Source organism: Salmo salar, chromosome ssa17 (assembly GCF_905237065.1).
Source record: "Salmo salar chromosome ssa17, Ssal_v3.1, whole genome shotgun sequence".
Lineage (NCBI taxonomy): Eukaryota > Metazoa > Chordata > Actinopteri > Salmoniformes > Salmonidae > Salmo > Salmo salar.
In genome coordinates, this window is record NC_059458.1 from 78,391,509 (window position 1) to 78,405,352 (window position 13,844).

At 45.8% G+C, this 13,844-nt stretch overlaps 1 protein-coding gene across 1 annotated transcript; it reads left to right on the forward strand.

Moving 5' to 3' along the window:
• The first annotated feature begins 461 nt into the window (after positions 1-461).
• Positions 462-5,686, forward strand: ifng (interferon gamma). Its single transcript, NM_001123558.1, is given in 4 exon segments — positions 462-729; positions 2,160-2,219; positions 2,527-2,730; positions 5,110-5,686. Coding segments are annotated over 4 exon segments (543 nt in total). The 5' UTR covers positions 462-600; the 3' UTR covers positions 5,260-5,686.
• The last annotated feature ends 8,158 nt before the right edge of the window (positions 5,687-13,844 follow it).

Below are 13,844 nucleotides of genomic sequence, written 5' to 3' on the forward strand. Positions count from 1 at the left end.
TCAACAGACAGGGCTCTGTCCTCTAGCAACACAGAAGTCAACAGACAGGGCTCTGTTCTCTAGCAACACAGAAGTCAACAGACAGGGCTCTGTCCTCTAGCAACACAGAAGTCAACAGACAGGGCTCTGTCCTCTAGCAACACAGAAGTCAACAGACAGGGCTCTGTCCTCCAGCAACACAGAAGTCAACAGACATGCATACCAACCTGAACTTTATTGCATCACCAAAGAACTTCCCCAGAATGTGTCAAAACTACCTGTTTCCTAGGGATTCCAACCCAAGACCCCATGCTCTGCTGCAAAAAGAAAGGTGTTAATGAGTGGCCGTGTGTTGGTGTGTGATTTAAAGGAAACTTCGCTCAGTCAGAGAACCCACAACCTCACACCTCTATCGTTTCTGCCTCTGCCTCAACTATATAAATACTTGTCTGTCTTAGCCTCAGCATCAGTCAGACAGACACAGAAGAACAAGACTTGGATAGTGTCAGATACAAGGCGGTCTCGTTAAGTCAACTCAAGTCAAGGCCTTTGACTGAAGTTACCGTACACCGATTGAGGACTATTGAGCTTTGAGGGAACTTCAGCGTGAGGTTGAGAGCCATGGATGTGTTATCAAGGGCTGTGATGTGTTTCTGCTTGATGGGCTGGATGACTTTAGGATGGAGTAATGCCGCTCAGTACACATCAATTAACATGAAGAGCAACATAGACAAACTGAAGGTCCACTATGTAAGTATCATACACATTATTAACTGGGGAAACAGGGGTTTAGACAGACAGACAGACAGACAGACAGACAGACAGACAGACAGACAGACAGACAGACAGACAGACAGACAGACAGACAGACAGACAGACAGACAGACAGACAGACAGACAGACAGACAGACAGACAGACAGACAGACAGACAGACAGACAGACAGACAGACAGACAGACAGACAGACAGACAGATAGATAGATAGATAGATAGATAGATAGATAGATAGATAGATAGATAGATAGATAGATAGATAGATAGATAGATAGATAGATAGATAGATAGATAGATAGATAGATAGATAGATAGATAGATAGATAGATAGATAGATAGATAGATAGATAGATAGATAGATAGATAGATAGATAGATAGATAGATAGATAGATAGATAGATGATAGGGAGACCTCAACTGACTGTGTTTGGGGCAACATTAGCAAACTTTAGACTCCTCCTTCCTAATGGGAGACCAACAGTAGGACAGAACAGGGAGATCTCCTTCCTAATGGGAGACCAACAGTAGGACAGAACAGGGAGATCTCCTTCCTAATGGGAGACCAACAGTAGGACAGAACAGGGAGATCTCCTTCATAATGGGAGGCCAACAGTAGGACAGAACAGGGAGATCTCCTTCCTAATGGGAGGCCAACAGTAGGACAGAACAGGGAGATCTCCTTCCTAATGGGAGACCAACAGTAGGACAGAACAGGGAGATCTCCTTCCTAATGGGAGACCAACAGTAGGACAGAACAGGGAGATCTCCTTCCTAATGGGAGACCAACAGTAGGACAGAACAGGGAGATCTCCTTCCTAATGGGAGACCAACAGTAGGACAGAACAGGGAGATCTCCTTCCTAATGGGAGACCAACAGTAGGACAGAACAGGGAGATCTCCTTCCTAATGGGAGACCAACAGTAGGACAGAACAGGGAGATCTCCTTCCTAATGGGAGACCAACAGTAGGACAGAACAGGGAGAACATTGGATGTTGATGAGTTAGAGATAAAATGTTTGACTAAAACCAAGAGGAGTTCCACACTTCCTGCCCAAGCAGGAAAGACTTGTCAGTGAGACTGAAATGAATCTGAAAATGATGACATCATCATAACAGTGCATTTCCAGGTAGGCCCATAGACACCAGACTTGGCTCAAACACTTCCATCTGAGGTGAGCTTTAGCTTAGATGTAGTTTGGAGTTTGCACGTTTGGGACTACTCCATTGTTGCCATTGTACCTGGCAAACTAAATGATGTATTTTAAGTTATTTGACATATTTAGCCCAGGTCTGACAGACACTATACTTGTGATTAGGGGTAGAAGAGTCCACTATATGCAATAAACTGCAACAAGTTGAAGGAGAAAAGCAACATCACTGATTGTCATCATGTCTTGCTCTTTCAGAAGATCTCCAAGGACCAGCTGTTCAACGGAAAACCTGTTTTCCCCAAGGACACGTTTGAGGTAAGATATATAGTTACATTGTTATCCCTTTCAGGCTAATATCACCAATGTGGAACTACTGCTTACCCTCGGGCTAGGCTGGAGACAAAACTATGTTTTCTCCCTCCCTCCCTCCCTCCCTCCCTCCCTCCCTCCCTCCCTCCCTCCCTCCCTCCCTCCCTCCCTCCCTCCCTCTTCCCTCCCTCCCTCCCTCATTCCTTCCTCCTTCCTTCCTTCCTTCCTTCCTTCCTTCCTTCCTTCCTTCCTTCCTCCTTCCCCTTCCTTCCTTCCTTCCTTCCTTCCTTCCTTCCTTCCTTCCCTCCATCAGGACAGTGAGCGGAGGGTGTGGATGAGTGTGGTTCTGGACGTGTATCGGAGTATCTTCAACCAGATGCTGAACCAGACGGGGGACCAGGAAGTGAGGGAGAGGCTGGACCAGGTCAAGGGGAAGGTTCAGGAGACCCAGAAACACTACTTCCTGAAAAGGATACCTGAGCTGAGGACACACCTGCAGAACCTGTGGGCCATCGAGGTGAGCTCCTTCCACAGCATCAATCAATCAGTCAATCAGTAATTTAACCCTTTGGGCCGTGAAGGTGAGCTTCCTTCCATGGGGAAGAAGACCAACTTACTGTAGACCGGTCTGGTTTAGTCTACTTCCACACGTCTTCATTCAATCTATTATTTGTTTTGTTACTCTGCCTGTAAATGAAACAAGCCACACTCGTCTACAGGGACTAAAGTTATCAACATGCTGCCGTTCGGCTGCCACCCAGTCGAGTTTGGCTAACCGAACTGCAGCACGTTCATCAAGTATAGTCTACTGTATAGACACCATCATTATGACTGTAGTATAGTCTACTGTATAGACACCATCATTATGACTGTAGTATAGTCTACTGTATAGACACCATCATCATGACTGTAGTATAGTCTACTGTATAGACACCATCATTATGACTGTAGTATAGTCTACTGTATAGACACCGTCATTATGACTGTAGTATAGTCTACTGTATAGACACCATCATCATGACTGTAGTATAGTCTACTGTATAGACACCATCATTATGACTGTAGTATAGTCTACTGTATAGACACCATCATTATGACTGTAGTATAGTCTACTGTATAGACACAATCATCATGACTGTAGTATAGTCTACTGTATAGACACCATCATCATGACTGTAGTATAGTCTACTGTATAGACACCATCATTATGACTGTAGTATAGTCTACTGTATAGACACCATCATTATGACTGTAGTATAGTCTACTGTATAGACACCATCATCATGACTGTAGTATAGTCTACTGTATAGACACCATCATCATGACTGTAGTATAGTCTACTGTATAGACACCGTCATTATGACTGTAGTATAGTCTACTGTATAGACACCATCATCATGACTGTAGTATAGTCTACTGTATAGACACCGTCATTATGACTGTAGTATAGTCTACTGTATAGACACCGTCATTATGACTGTAGTATAGTCTACTGTATAGACACCATCATCATGACTGTAGTATAGTCTACTGTATAGACACCATCATTATGACTGTAGTATAGTCTACTGTATAGACACCGTCATCATGACTGTAGTATAGTCTACTGTATAGACACCATCATCATGACTGTAGTATAGTCTACTGTATAGACACCGTCATCATGACTGTAGTATAGTCTACTGTATAGACACCATCATTATGACTGTAGTATAGTCTACTGTATAGACACCATCATCATGACTGTAGTATAGTCTACTGTATAGACACCATCATCATGACTGTAGTATAGTCTACTGTATAGACACCATCATCATGACTGTAGTATAGTCTACTGTATAGACACCATCATCATGACTGTAGTATAGTCTACTGTATAGACACCATCATTATGACTGTAGTATAGTCTACTGTATAGACACCATCATCATGACTGTAGTATAGTCTACTGTATAGACACCATCATCATGACTGTAGTATAGTCTACTGTATAGACACCATCATTATGACTGTAGTATAGTCTACTGTATAGACACCATCATCATGACTGTAGTATAGTCTACTGTATAGACACCATCATCATGACTGTAGTATAGTCTACTGTATAGACACCGTCATCATGACTGTAGTATAGTCTACTGTATAGACACCATCATCATGACTGTAGTATAGTCTACTGTATAGACACCATCATTATGACTGTAGTATAGTCTACTGTATAGACACCATCATTATGACTGTAGTATAGTCTACTGTATAGACACCATCATCATGACTGTAGTATAGTCTACTGTATAGACACCATCATTATGACTGTAGTATAGTCTACTGTATAGACACCATCATCATGACTGTAGTATAGTCTACTGTATAGACACCGTCATCATGACTGTAGTATAGTCTACTGTATAGACACCATCATCATGACTGTAGTATAGTCTACTGTATAGACACCATCATTATGACTGTAGTATAGTCTACTGTATAGACACCGTCATTATGACTGTAGTATAGTCTACTGTATAGACACCATCATCATGACTGTAGTATAGTCTACTGTATAGACACCATCATCATGACTGTAGTATAGTCTACTGTATAGACACCATCATCATGACTGTAGTATAGTCTACTGTATAGACACCATCATTATGACTGTAGTATAGTCTACTGTATAGACACCATCATCATGACTGTAGTATAGTCTACTGTATAGACACCATCATTATGACTGTAGTATAGTCTACTGTATAGACACCATCATTATGACTGTAGTATAGTCTACTGTATAGACACCATCATCATGACTGTAGTATAGTCTACTGTATAGACACCGTCATCATGACACCTGATGAACTAATTACCTGATTGTTAATGCCTGTATCTTCTGTCTCAGACCAGTAACACCACAGTCCAGGGGAAGGCTCTGTCCGAGTTCATTACCATCTACGAGAAAGCCTCCAAACTGGCCCTTAAGATCCATCTAAAGAAGGACAACCGCAGGAAGAGACGGCAAGCCCAGAGGCTCAAATCAAGCATCATGTAGATGACCAATCATGTCTACTGTGAAGGCTAGGTGTAGGGTGAAGTTACACCTGGAAGCTGATCTTGGGTCAGTTTAGCATTTCTCCCTCTAACGGTGAAGGTTAGGATTGTGGGAGGGGGAGCTGATTCTAGATCTGTGTGTACCAAGGGGAAACTTCCCTCCGGAGCCACAGTGGAGATACATATTGAAGCTACATACATCCTTGATACAAAACTCTATTTATTTTGTTAAGATATTTATTCTATTATTAAGTTATTTATCATTGTCAAAAGAGTATTTATTTTTCATGAATCAAAAGAAATCTATTTTGCTAATTCATATTTATTATTTATTAATTAGAAAATGCTTTTCTCTTGGAATATAAAGAGTTATTTCTTGCAGTTGAAGCAAGATCTGTAAGTTCTATGAGTGAATAAACTGACATTAAGAAAACAGTTCTGATGACTGATATTATCTATCCGCACGCACACACGCACACACACATGAGCACGCACGCACACACGCATGAGCACGCATGAGCATGAGCACGCATGAGCACGCACGCATGAGCACGCATGAGCACGCACGCACACACGCATGAGCACGCACGCACACACACATGAGCACGCATGAGCATGAGCAGGCATGAGCACGCACGCATGAGCACGCATGAGCACGCACGCACACACGCATGAGCACGCACGCACACACGCATGAGCACGCATGAGCATGAGCACGCATGAGCACGCACGCATGAGCACGCGCATGAGCACGCACGCACACACGCATGAGCAGCACGCACGCATGAGCACGCATGAGCACGCATGAGCACGCACGCACACACGCATGAGCACGCATGAGCATGAGCACGCATGAGCACGCACGCATGAGCACGCATGAGCACGCACGCACACACGCATGAGCACGCATGAGCATGCACGCACGCATGAGCACGCATGAGCACGCACGCGCATGAGCACGCACGCACACACGCACGCATGAGCACACATGAGCACGCACGCACGCACGCATGAGCACGCATGAGCACGCACGCACGCACATATGAGGACGCACGCACGCACACACACATGAGCACGCACGCACACACGCATGAGCACGCACGCATGAGCACGCACGCACGCATGAGGACGCACGCACGCACACACACATGAGCACGCACGCACACACGCATGAGCACGCATGAGCACGCACGCACACACGCATGAGCACGCACGCACACACGCATGAGCACGCATGCACGCACACATGCATGAACACGCACGCACACACGCATGAGCACGCATGCACCCACACACGTATGAACACGCACGCACACACGCACACACGCATGAGCACGCACGCACACACGCATGAGCACGCACGTACACACGCATGAGCACGCACGCACACACGCAGACACGCGCATGAGCACGCACGCACACACGCATGAGCACGTACGCAAGCACACACGCACGAGCACGCACGCACACACGCATGAGCACGCACACACACGCACACACGCATGAGCACGCACGTACACACGCATGAGCACACACGCACACACGCATGAGCACGCACGCAAGCACACACGCACGAGCACGCACGCACACACGCATGAGCACGCACGCACACACGCATGAGCACGCATGAGCACGCACGCACGCATGAGCACGCACGCATGAGCACGCACGCATGAGCACGCACTCACACACGCACGCATGAGCACGCACGCACTTACGCATGAGCACGCACGCACACATGCACACGCACGCATGAGCACACATGAGCACGCACGCACGCACGCACGCATGAGCACGCATGAGCACGCACGCACGCACATATGAGGACGCACGCACACACACATGAGCACGCACGCACACACGCATGAGCACGCACGCATGAGCACGCACGCACGCATGAGGACGCACGCACACATGAGCACGCACGCACACACGCATGAGCACGCATGAGCACGCACGCACGCACACACGCATGAGCACGCATGCACGCACACACGCATGAACACGCACGCACACACGCACACACGCATGAGCACGCACGCACACACGCATGAGCACGCATGCACCCACACACGTATGAACACGCACGCACACACGCACACACGCATGAGCACGCACGCATGAGCACGCACGCACACACGCATGAGCACGCATGCACACACGCACACACGCATGAGCATGCACGCACACACGCATGAGCACGCACGCAAGCACACACGCACGAGCACGCACGCACGCACACACGCATGAGCACGCACACACACACACGCACACACGCATGAGCACGCACGCACACACGCTTGAGCACGCACGCACACACGCACACACGCATGAGCACACACGCACACACGCATGAGCACGCACGCAAGCACACACTCACGAGCACGCACGCACACACGCATGAGTACGCACGCACACACGCATGAGCACGCACGCACGCATGAGCACGCACGCACACACGCATGAGCACGCACACACACACACGCATGAGCACGCACGCACGCACACACACACACACACACACACACAAATCTATGTATGGTGCTGTATGGAAATATCACACATTGGCGAACTGACTTTTATAATTGTTCTTGTATTGAAACCAAAACCCTCTCCTGCATGGGGCCCACACAACGGCTGTGGTCCAAATGGCATTCTATTCCCTATATAGTGCACTACTTTTGACCAGAGCCCTATGGGTCAAGCGTAGTGCTCTATATATGTAATGTGGTACCATTGGGTATCATGTCTGTGTGAGTTAAAAAAAACAGATGATTGAGTCAATGTAAAGAAATGTGTGAGAGATATGTTTACTGTTCATTTTAATTGTTTATTTCTCTTTTGTTTATTATCTACTTCACTTGCTTTGGAAATGTTTACATGTTTCCCATGCCAATAAAGACCTTAAATTGAAATTGAATTGAGAGAGAGAGAGAGAGAGAGAGAGAGAGAGAGAGAGAGAGAGACAGAGAGAGACAGAGAGAGACAGAGAGAGACAGAGAGAGAGACAGAGAGAGAGAGAGACAGAGAGAGAGAGACGAGAGAGAGAGACAGAGAGAGAGAGAGAGAGACAGAGAGAGAGACAGAGAGAGAGAGAGACAGAGAGAGAGAGACAGAGAGAGAGAGAAGGAGAGACAGAGAGAGACAGAGAGAGAGAGACAAAGAGAGAGAGAAGAAAGAGAGAGAGAGAGAGAGACAGAGAGAGAGAGACAGAGAGAGAGAGAGAGAGAGAGAGAGAGAGAGAGAGAGAGAGAGAGAGAGAGAGATAGAGAGAGAGAGAGAATAAATGTGTGCTTGTGTGTCTCATAGTTTTTAAAAAGTCCATTGTTGTCTGAATGCCGTCTTCCAAGTGTGGACACTCCACTGGTCAGGTCAAGATGATGACGTCTCTCTAAATGTATGTTGTGACTTCTGTTTAGACCAATGATGCTGTTGTCCAGAGGAAGGCTGTGAACGAGTTCAAAGTGGTCTACCAGAGAGCTTCCCAGCTGGGGACCTGTCTCCATCCGAGAGCCGAGATTGAAACACAGAGCTGATACCAGACAGAACCACCAACTGACTGATTGAAGACAGAGGAGACTACAGACTGTAATACATTAGGAAAGTGTGATGTCATTTCACTGCCGGTATCCACTTCAAGCGCAAAACCTGCAGAAATAAAAACGCAACTGAACACTTTCATAAAAAGCATCATATATTACCTGAAATGGGCGTGTTTTCATGAATTGAATGATATCATCTTTAAGTGCAGTCAAAAACAGGAAAAGTGGATACCTGAAGAAAGGTGGAAACAGTCACTTTCCCAACGTTTACTTAACAACTGCCTCCCAGCTTCCTCACCTACTGGTCACCATGCTTGTTCACGGTGCTATTTATTTAACTTAAACATCATTTAACATATTTATTGTATATTTAAGTGCAATGTAATTTAATTATGTAATTATTTGTAGTAGTGAATATTAATCAACTTTGTATGAAGGGAATTTCCATTGGTCCTATGTAACGCCCTGGCCATAGAGAGGGGTTTTGTTCTTTATTTTGGTTAGGCCAGGGTGTTACATTGGGTGGGTGTTCTATGTTCATTTTTCTATGTTTTTGTATTTCTTTGTTTTGGGCCGTGTGTGGCTCCTAATCAGGCACAGCTGTAGTTCGTTGTTGCTGATTGGGTGTCACACAATAGTAGCCTGTTTTTCCTTTGGGTTTTGTGGGTGATTGTTTTCTGTGTAGAGTTAATCCTGACAGGACTGTTTTGCTGTTGTCTTTTGTTTATTTTTGTAGTGTTCTCTTTTTCAATTAAAATTCTAAGGATGAACACATCCTCCGCTGCACCTTGGTCTAATTCTGACGACGGCCGTTACATCCTATAACAGTGGTAATGTAGTACTATTTGATTTGATATCATAGTTCACAATCAATGGATCATATGTACTGTATTTATATCCTGGAAATAAAATCACCCTGAAAATATATCCTGTTACATGTCTTGAGTCTGGTTTTTATTATGGATTCTATGTTACTGAAGTGCTGTTCTTTCTTAGTAGACCTACAGTTTTTCTTACAGTGAGTGATATTTCGTAGTTTTATTTCCCTGATGTGAATTGATTTGTGCTCAGTCACATTATTTCCGATTGCAGTTCCGGAACTGTAAAGACGTGAAATCATTCATTCGGTGTTGTCCCGGGGTTCTGGAACTATGACGGTGAGATCATTCATTCGGTGTTGTTCTGGAACTATGACGGTGAGATCATTCATTCGGTGTTGTCCCGGGGTTCTGGAATTGTAAAGGTGAGGTCATTCATTCGGTGGTGTCGCAGGATGAGTGTGTTGTAGGAACCTTTATTTCAGATCCAACCATTCCGTTTTGTCACCTGATGTGTTATGGGGTTGCGCGGCCGACCTACGCTGAAACCCCAACCTGTCACCCTTTCTGAGGTGACAGAGTGACACCCTCAACCCTAACCATTTCTCTCTCATGGAAACTGACAAGCGTCTATGCACTAGCAACTAGCAGCTAGCCTGAATAAGCAAAAGTGGTTCATGAAAATAAACAATTTTCAATAGATAGTTGAATCAAACCACATTCTTTCAACATCAATATTTGTCTGAATGTGATGCCGCTGTCCCCCCTTTGAAAAAGCCTGGGTGTCAATTAAAGTAGCATCAGCATCTATCTGTACTAGCATTAGCAAGCAGCAACTAGCATCTAGCAACACAGAAGTCTTCTAAGAAATGCTTTATGACAGTGTTACTCCTAAGTGACATGAGCGCCCAAGCCCCTTCCTGTTTCACACCACATGGGGCCCGTCTCTTCTGAGTGCTGATAAAGGATGCGTCTCAAATTACACCCCATTCCCTATATAGTGCACTACCTGGTCAAAAGTAGTGCACAAATTGGGAATAGGGTGCCATTTTAGGAAGCTAGCACACTGACTGGGGTGAGAGAGAGAGAGACAGTGAGAGAGAGAGAGACAGAGAGAGAGAGAGACAGAGAGTTAGAGAGAGAAACAGAGTTAGAGAGAGAAACAGAGAGTTAGAGAGAGAGAGAGAAACAGAGAGTTAGAGAGAGAGAGAGGGAGAGAGAGAGAAACAGAGAGTTAGAGAGAGGAAGAGAGAGACAGAGAGAGAAAGAGAGAGCGAGAGAGAGAGACAGTGAGACAGAGAGAGAGAGACAGCGAGAGAGAGAGAGGCATTCTCCACTGCTCTGCTATCTGTGCCTTTGTAATGCCAGCAGACACAATGAATGCACTTTGGCCTAGATAGCAATAAATACCAAGAATAAGTAGCTTTTCTTTCCCATTCACAATAAATAAACAATGAAGTGGTGAAATATGAACTATATGTAAACTATAGTTGATGATAAAATAGATAGGATATAGCTGGTTTACAGTCAATGCAAATCCTGCTCTGAATGAATGACGTTTTCTTGGGAATATTGATTAATTTTCTCTAAATACTGAAACGTCTATGTGCATTTACATCGTACACTATATATACAAAAGTACGTGGACAGCGTTTCAAATGAGTGGATTCGGCTATTTCAGCCACACCAGTTGCTGACAGGTGTATAAAATCTAGCACACGTGATCTCCATTGACAAACATTTGTAGTAGAATGGCCTTACTGAAGAGCTCAGTGACTTTCAACATGGCACCATCATAGGATGTCAACTTTCCAACAAGTCAGTTTGTCAAATTACTGCCCTGCTAGAGCTGCCCTGGTCAACTGGAAGTACTGTTATAGTGAAGTGGAAACGTCTAGGAGCAACAACGGCTAAGCCGCAAAGTGGTAGGCCACGCAAGCCCACAGAACAGGACCACCGAGTGCTGAGATGCAACACTCACCGAGTTCCAAACTGCTTCTGGGAGCAACGTCAGCACAATAACTGTTTGTCGGGAGCTTCATGAAATGGGTTTCCATGGCCAAGCAGCCACACACAAGCATAAGATCACCATGCGCAATGCCAAGCGTCAGCTGGAGTGGTGTAAAGCTCGCCAGCAGTGGAAACACGTTCTCTGGAGTGATGAATCATGCTTCACCATCTGGCAGTCCGACGGACGAATTTGAGTTTTGCGGATGCCAGGAGAACGCTACCTGTCTGAATGCATAGTGCCAACTGTAAAGTTTGATGGAGGAGGGATAATGGTCTGGGCCTGTTTTTCATGGTTCGGGCTAGGCCCCTTGTGAAGGGAAATCTTAACGCTACAGCATACAATGACATTCTAGACGATTCTGTGCTTCCAACTTTGTTTGGGGAAGTTCCTGTTTCAGCAAGACAATGCTTCCGTGCACAAAGCGAGCTCCATACAGAAATGGTTTTGTGTCGAGATTGGTGTGAAAGAACTCGACTGGCCTGCACAGAGCCCTGACATCAACCCCCTCGAACACCTTTGGGATGAATTGGAATGCCGACTGCGAGCCAGGCCTAACCTCCCCAACATCAGTGCTCGACCTCACTAATGCCCTTGTGGCTGAATGGAAGCAAGTCCCCGCAGCAATGTTCCAACATCTAGTGGAAAGCCTTCCCAGAAGAGTTATAGCAGCAAGGGGGGGGGACCAACTCCATATTAATGCCCATGATTTTAGAATGAGATGTGGGACGAGCAGGTGTCCACATCCTGTTGGTCATGTAGTCTATATGTATTGATATTATGACTATGTCTTCAACTTTCAGCTGTCTATAAAACCTATTAATTCACTGACGAAAGAGACATACACTGTATTCTTACAGAAACGAGGGATATATCCCAAATGGCACCCTATGGGCCCTGGTCTAAAGTAGTGCACTACCCCTATGGGCCCTGGTCTAAAGTAGTTCACTACCCTATTCACCCTGGTCTAAAGTAGTGCACTACCCCTATGGGCCCTGGTCTAAAGTAGTTCACTACCCTATTCACCCTGGTCTAAAGTAGTGCACTACCCTATGGTCCCTGGTCTAAAGTAGTGCACTACCCCTATGGGCCCTGGTCTAAAGTAGTGCACTACCCTATGGTCCCTGGTCTAAAGTCGTTCACTACCCTATTCACCCTGGTCTAAAGTAGTGCACTACCCCTATGGACCCTGGTCTAAAGTAGTGCACTACCCCTATGGGCCCTGGTCTAAAGTAGTACACTACTCCTATGGGCCCTGATCTAAAGTAGTACACTACTCCTATGGGCCCTGATCTAAAGTAGTGCACTACCCCCATGGGCCCTGGTCTAAAGTAGTTCACTACCCTATTCACGCTGGTCTAAAGTAGTGCACTACCCTATGGTCCCTGGTCTAAAGTAGTGCACTACCCCTATGGGCCCTGGTCTAAAGTAGTGCACTACCCTATGGGCCCTGGTCTAAAGTAGTGCACTACCCTATGGTCCCTGGTCTAAAGTAGTGCACTACCCTATGGGCCCTGGTCTAAAGTAGTGCACTACCCCTATGGGCCCTGGTCTAAAGTAGTGCACTACCCTATGGGCCCTGGTCTAAAGTAGTTCACTACCCTATTCACCCTGGTCTAAAGTAGTGCACTACCCCTATGGGCCCTGGTCTAAAGTAGTACACTACTCCTATGGGCCCTGATCTAAAGTAGTACACTACTCCAATGGGCCCTGATCTAAAGTAGTGCACCACCCCTATGGGCCCTGGTCTAAAGTAGTGCACTACCCCTATGGGCCCTGATCTAAAGTAGTGCACCTCATAGGGAATAGGGTGCCATTTGAGAGGCAGACCTACAATGATGAATGAGAAGTACACCTACAGAGACCAACAGAAGGTATATATCAGTAATGACAGTATCTAATAAGAGCAAGATGGCATTGATGTTAGTTTCACTATTACATCAAACCATGCATCATTTACTACAAAGCCAGTCAGAGGAAACACCACAGTTTCATTAGTTGATCAGCTACAACCACTAATCACCAACCGCCAATCATGGCTCTGGTCAAAAGTAGCGTACTATGTAGGGGAATAGTGTGCCGTTTGGGACGCACACAAGCTCTTCACCTGTTCATGACTTCAACCCAAGATGACTTCAACCCAGACATCCCCCTCCCCACATACCTTCTCCTGATTTTCCTCCTCTTCCCCCCTCATCATAGCCACATCACCAAAGAA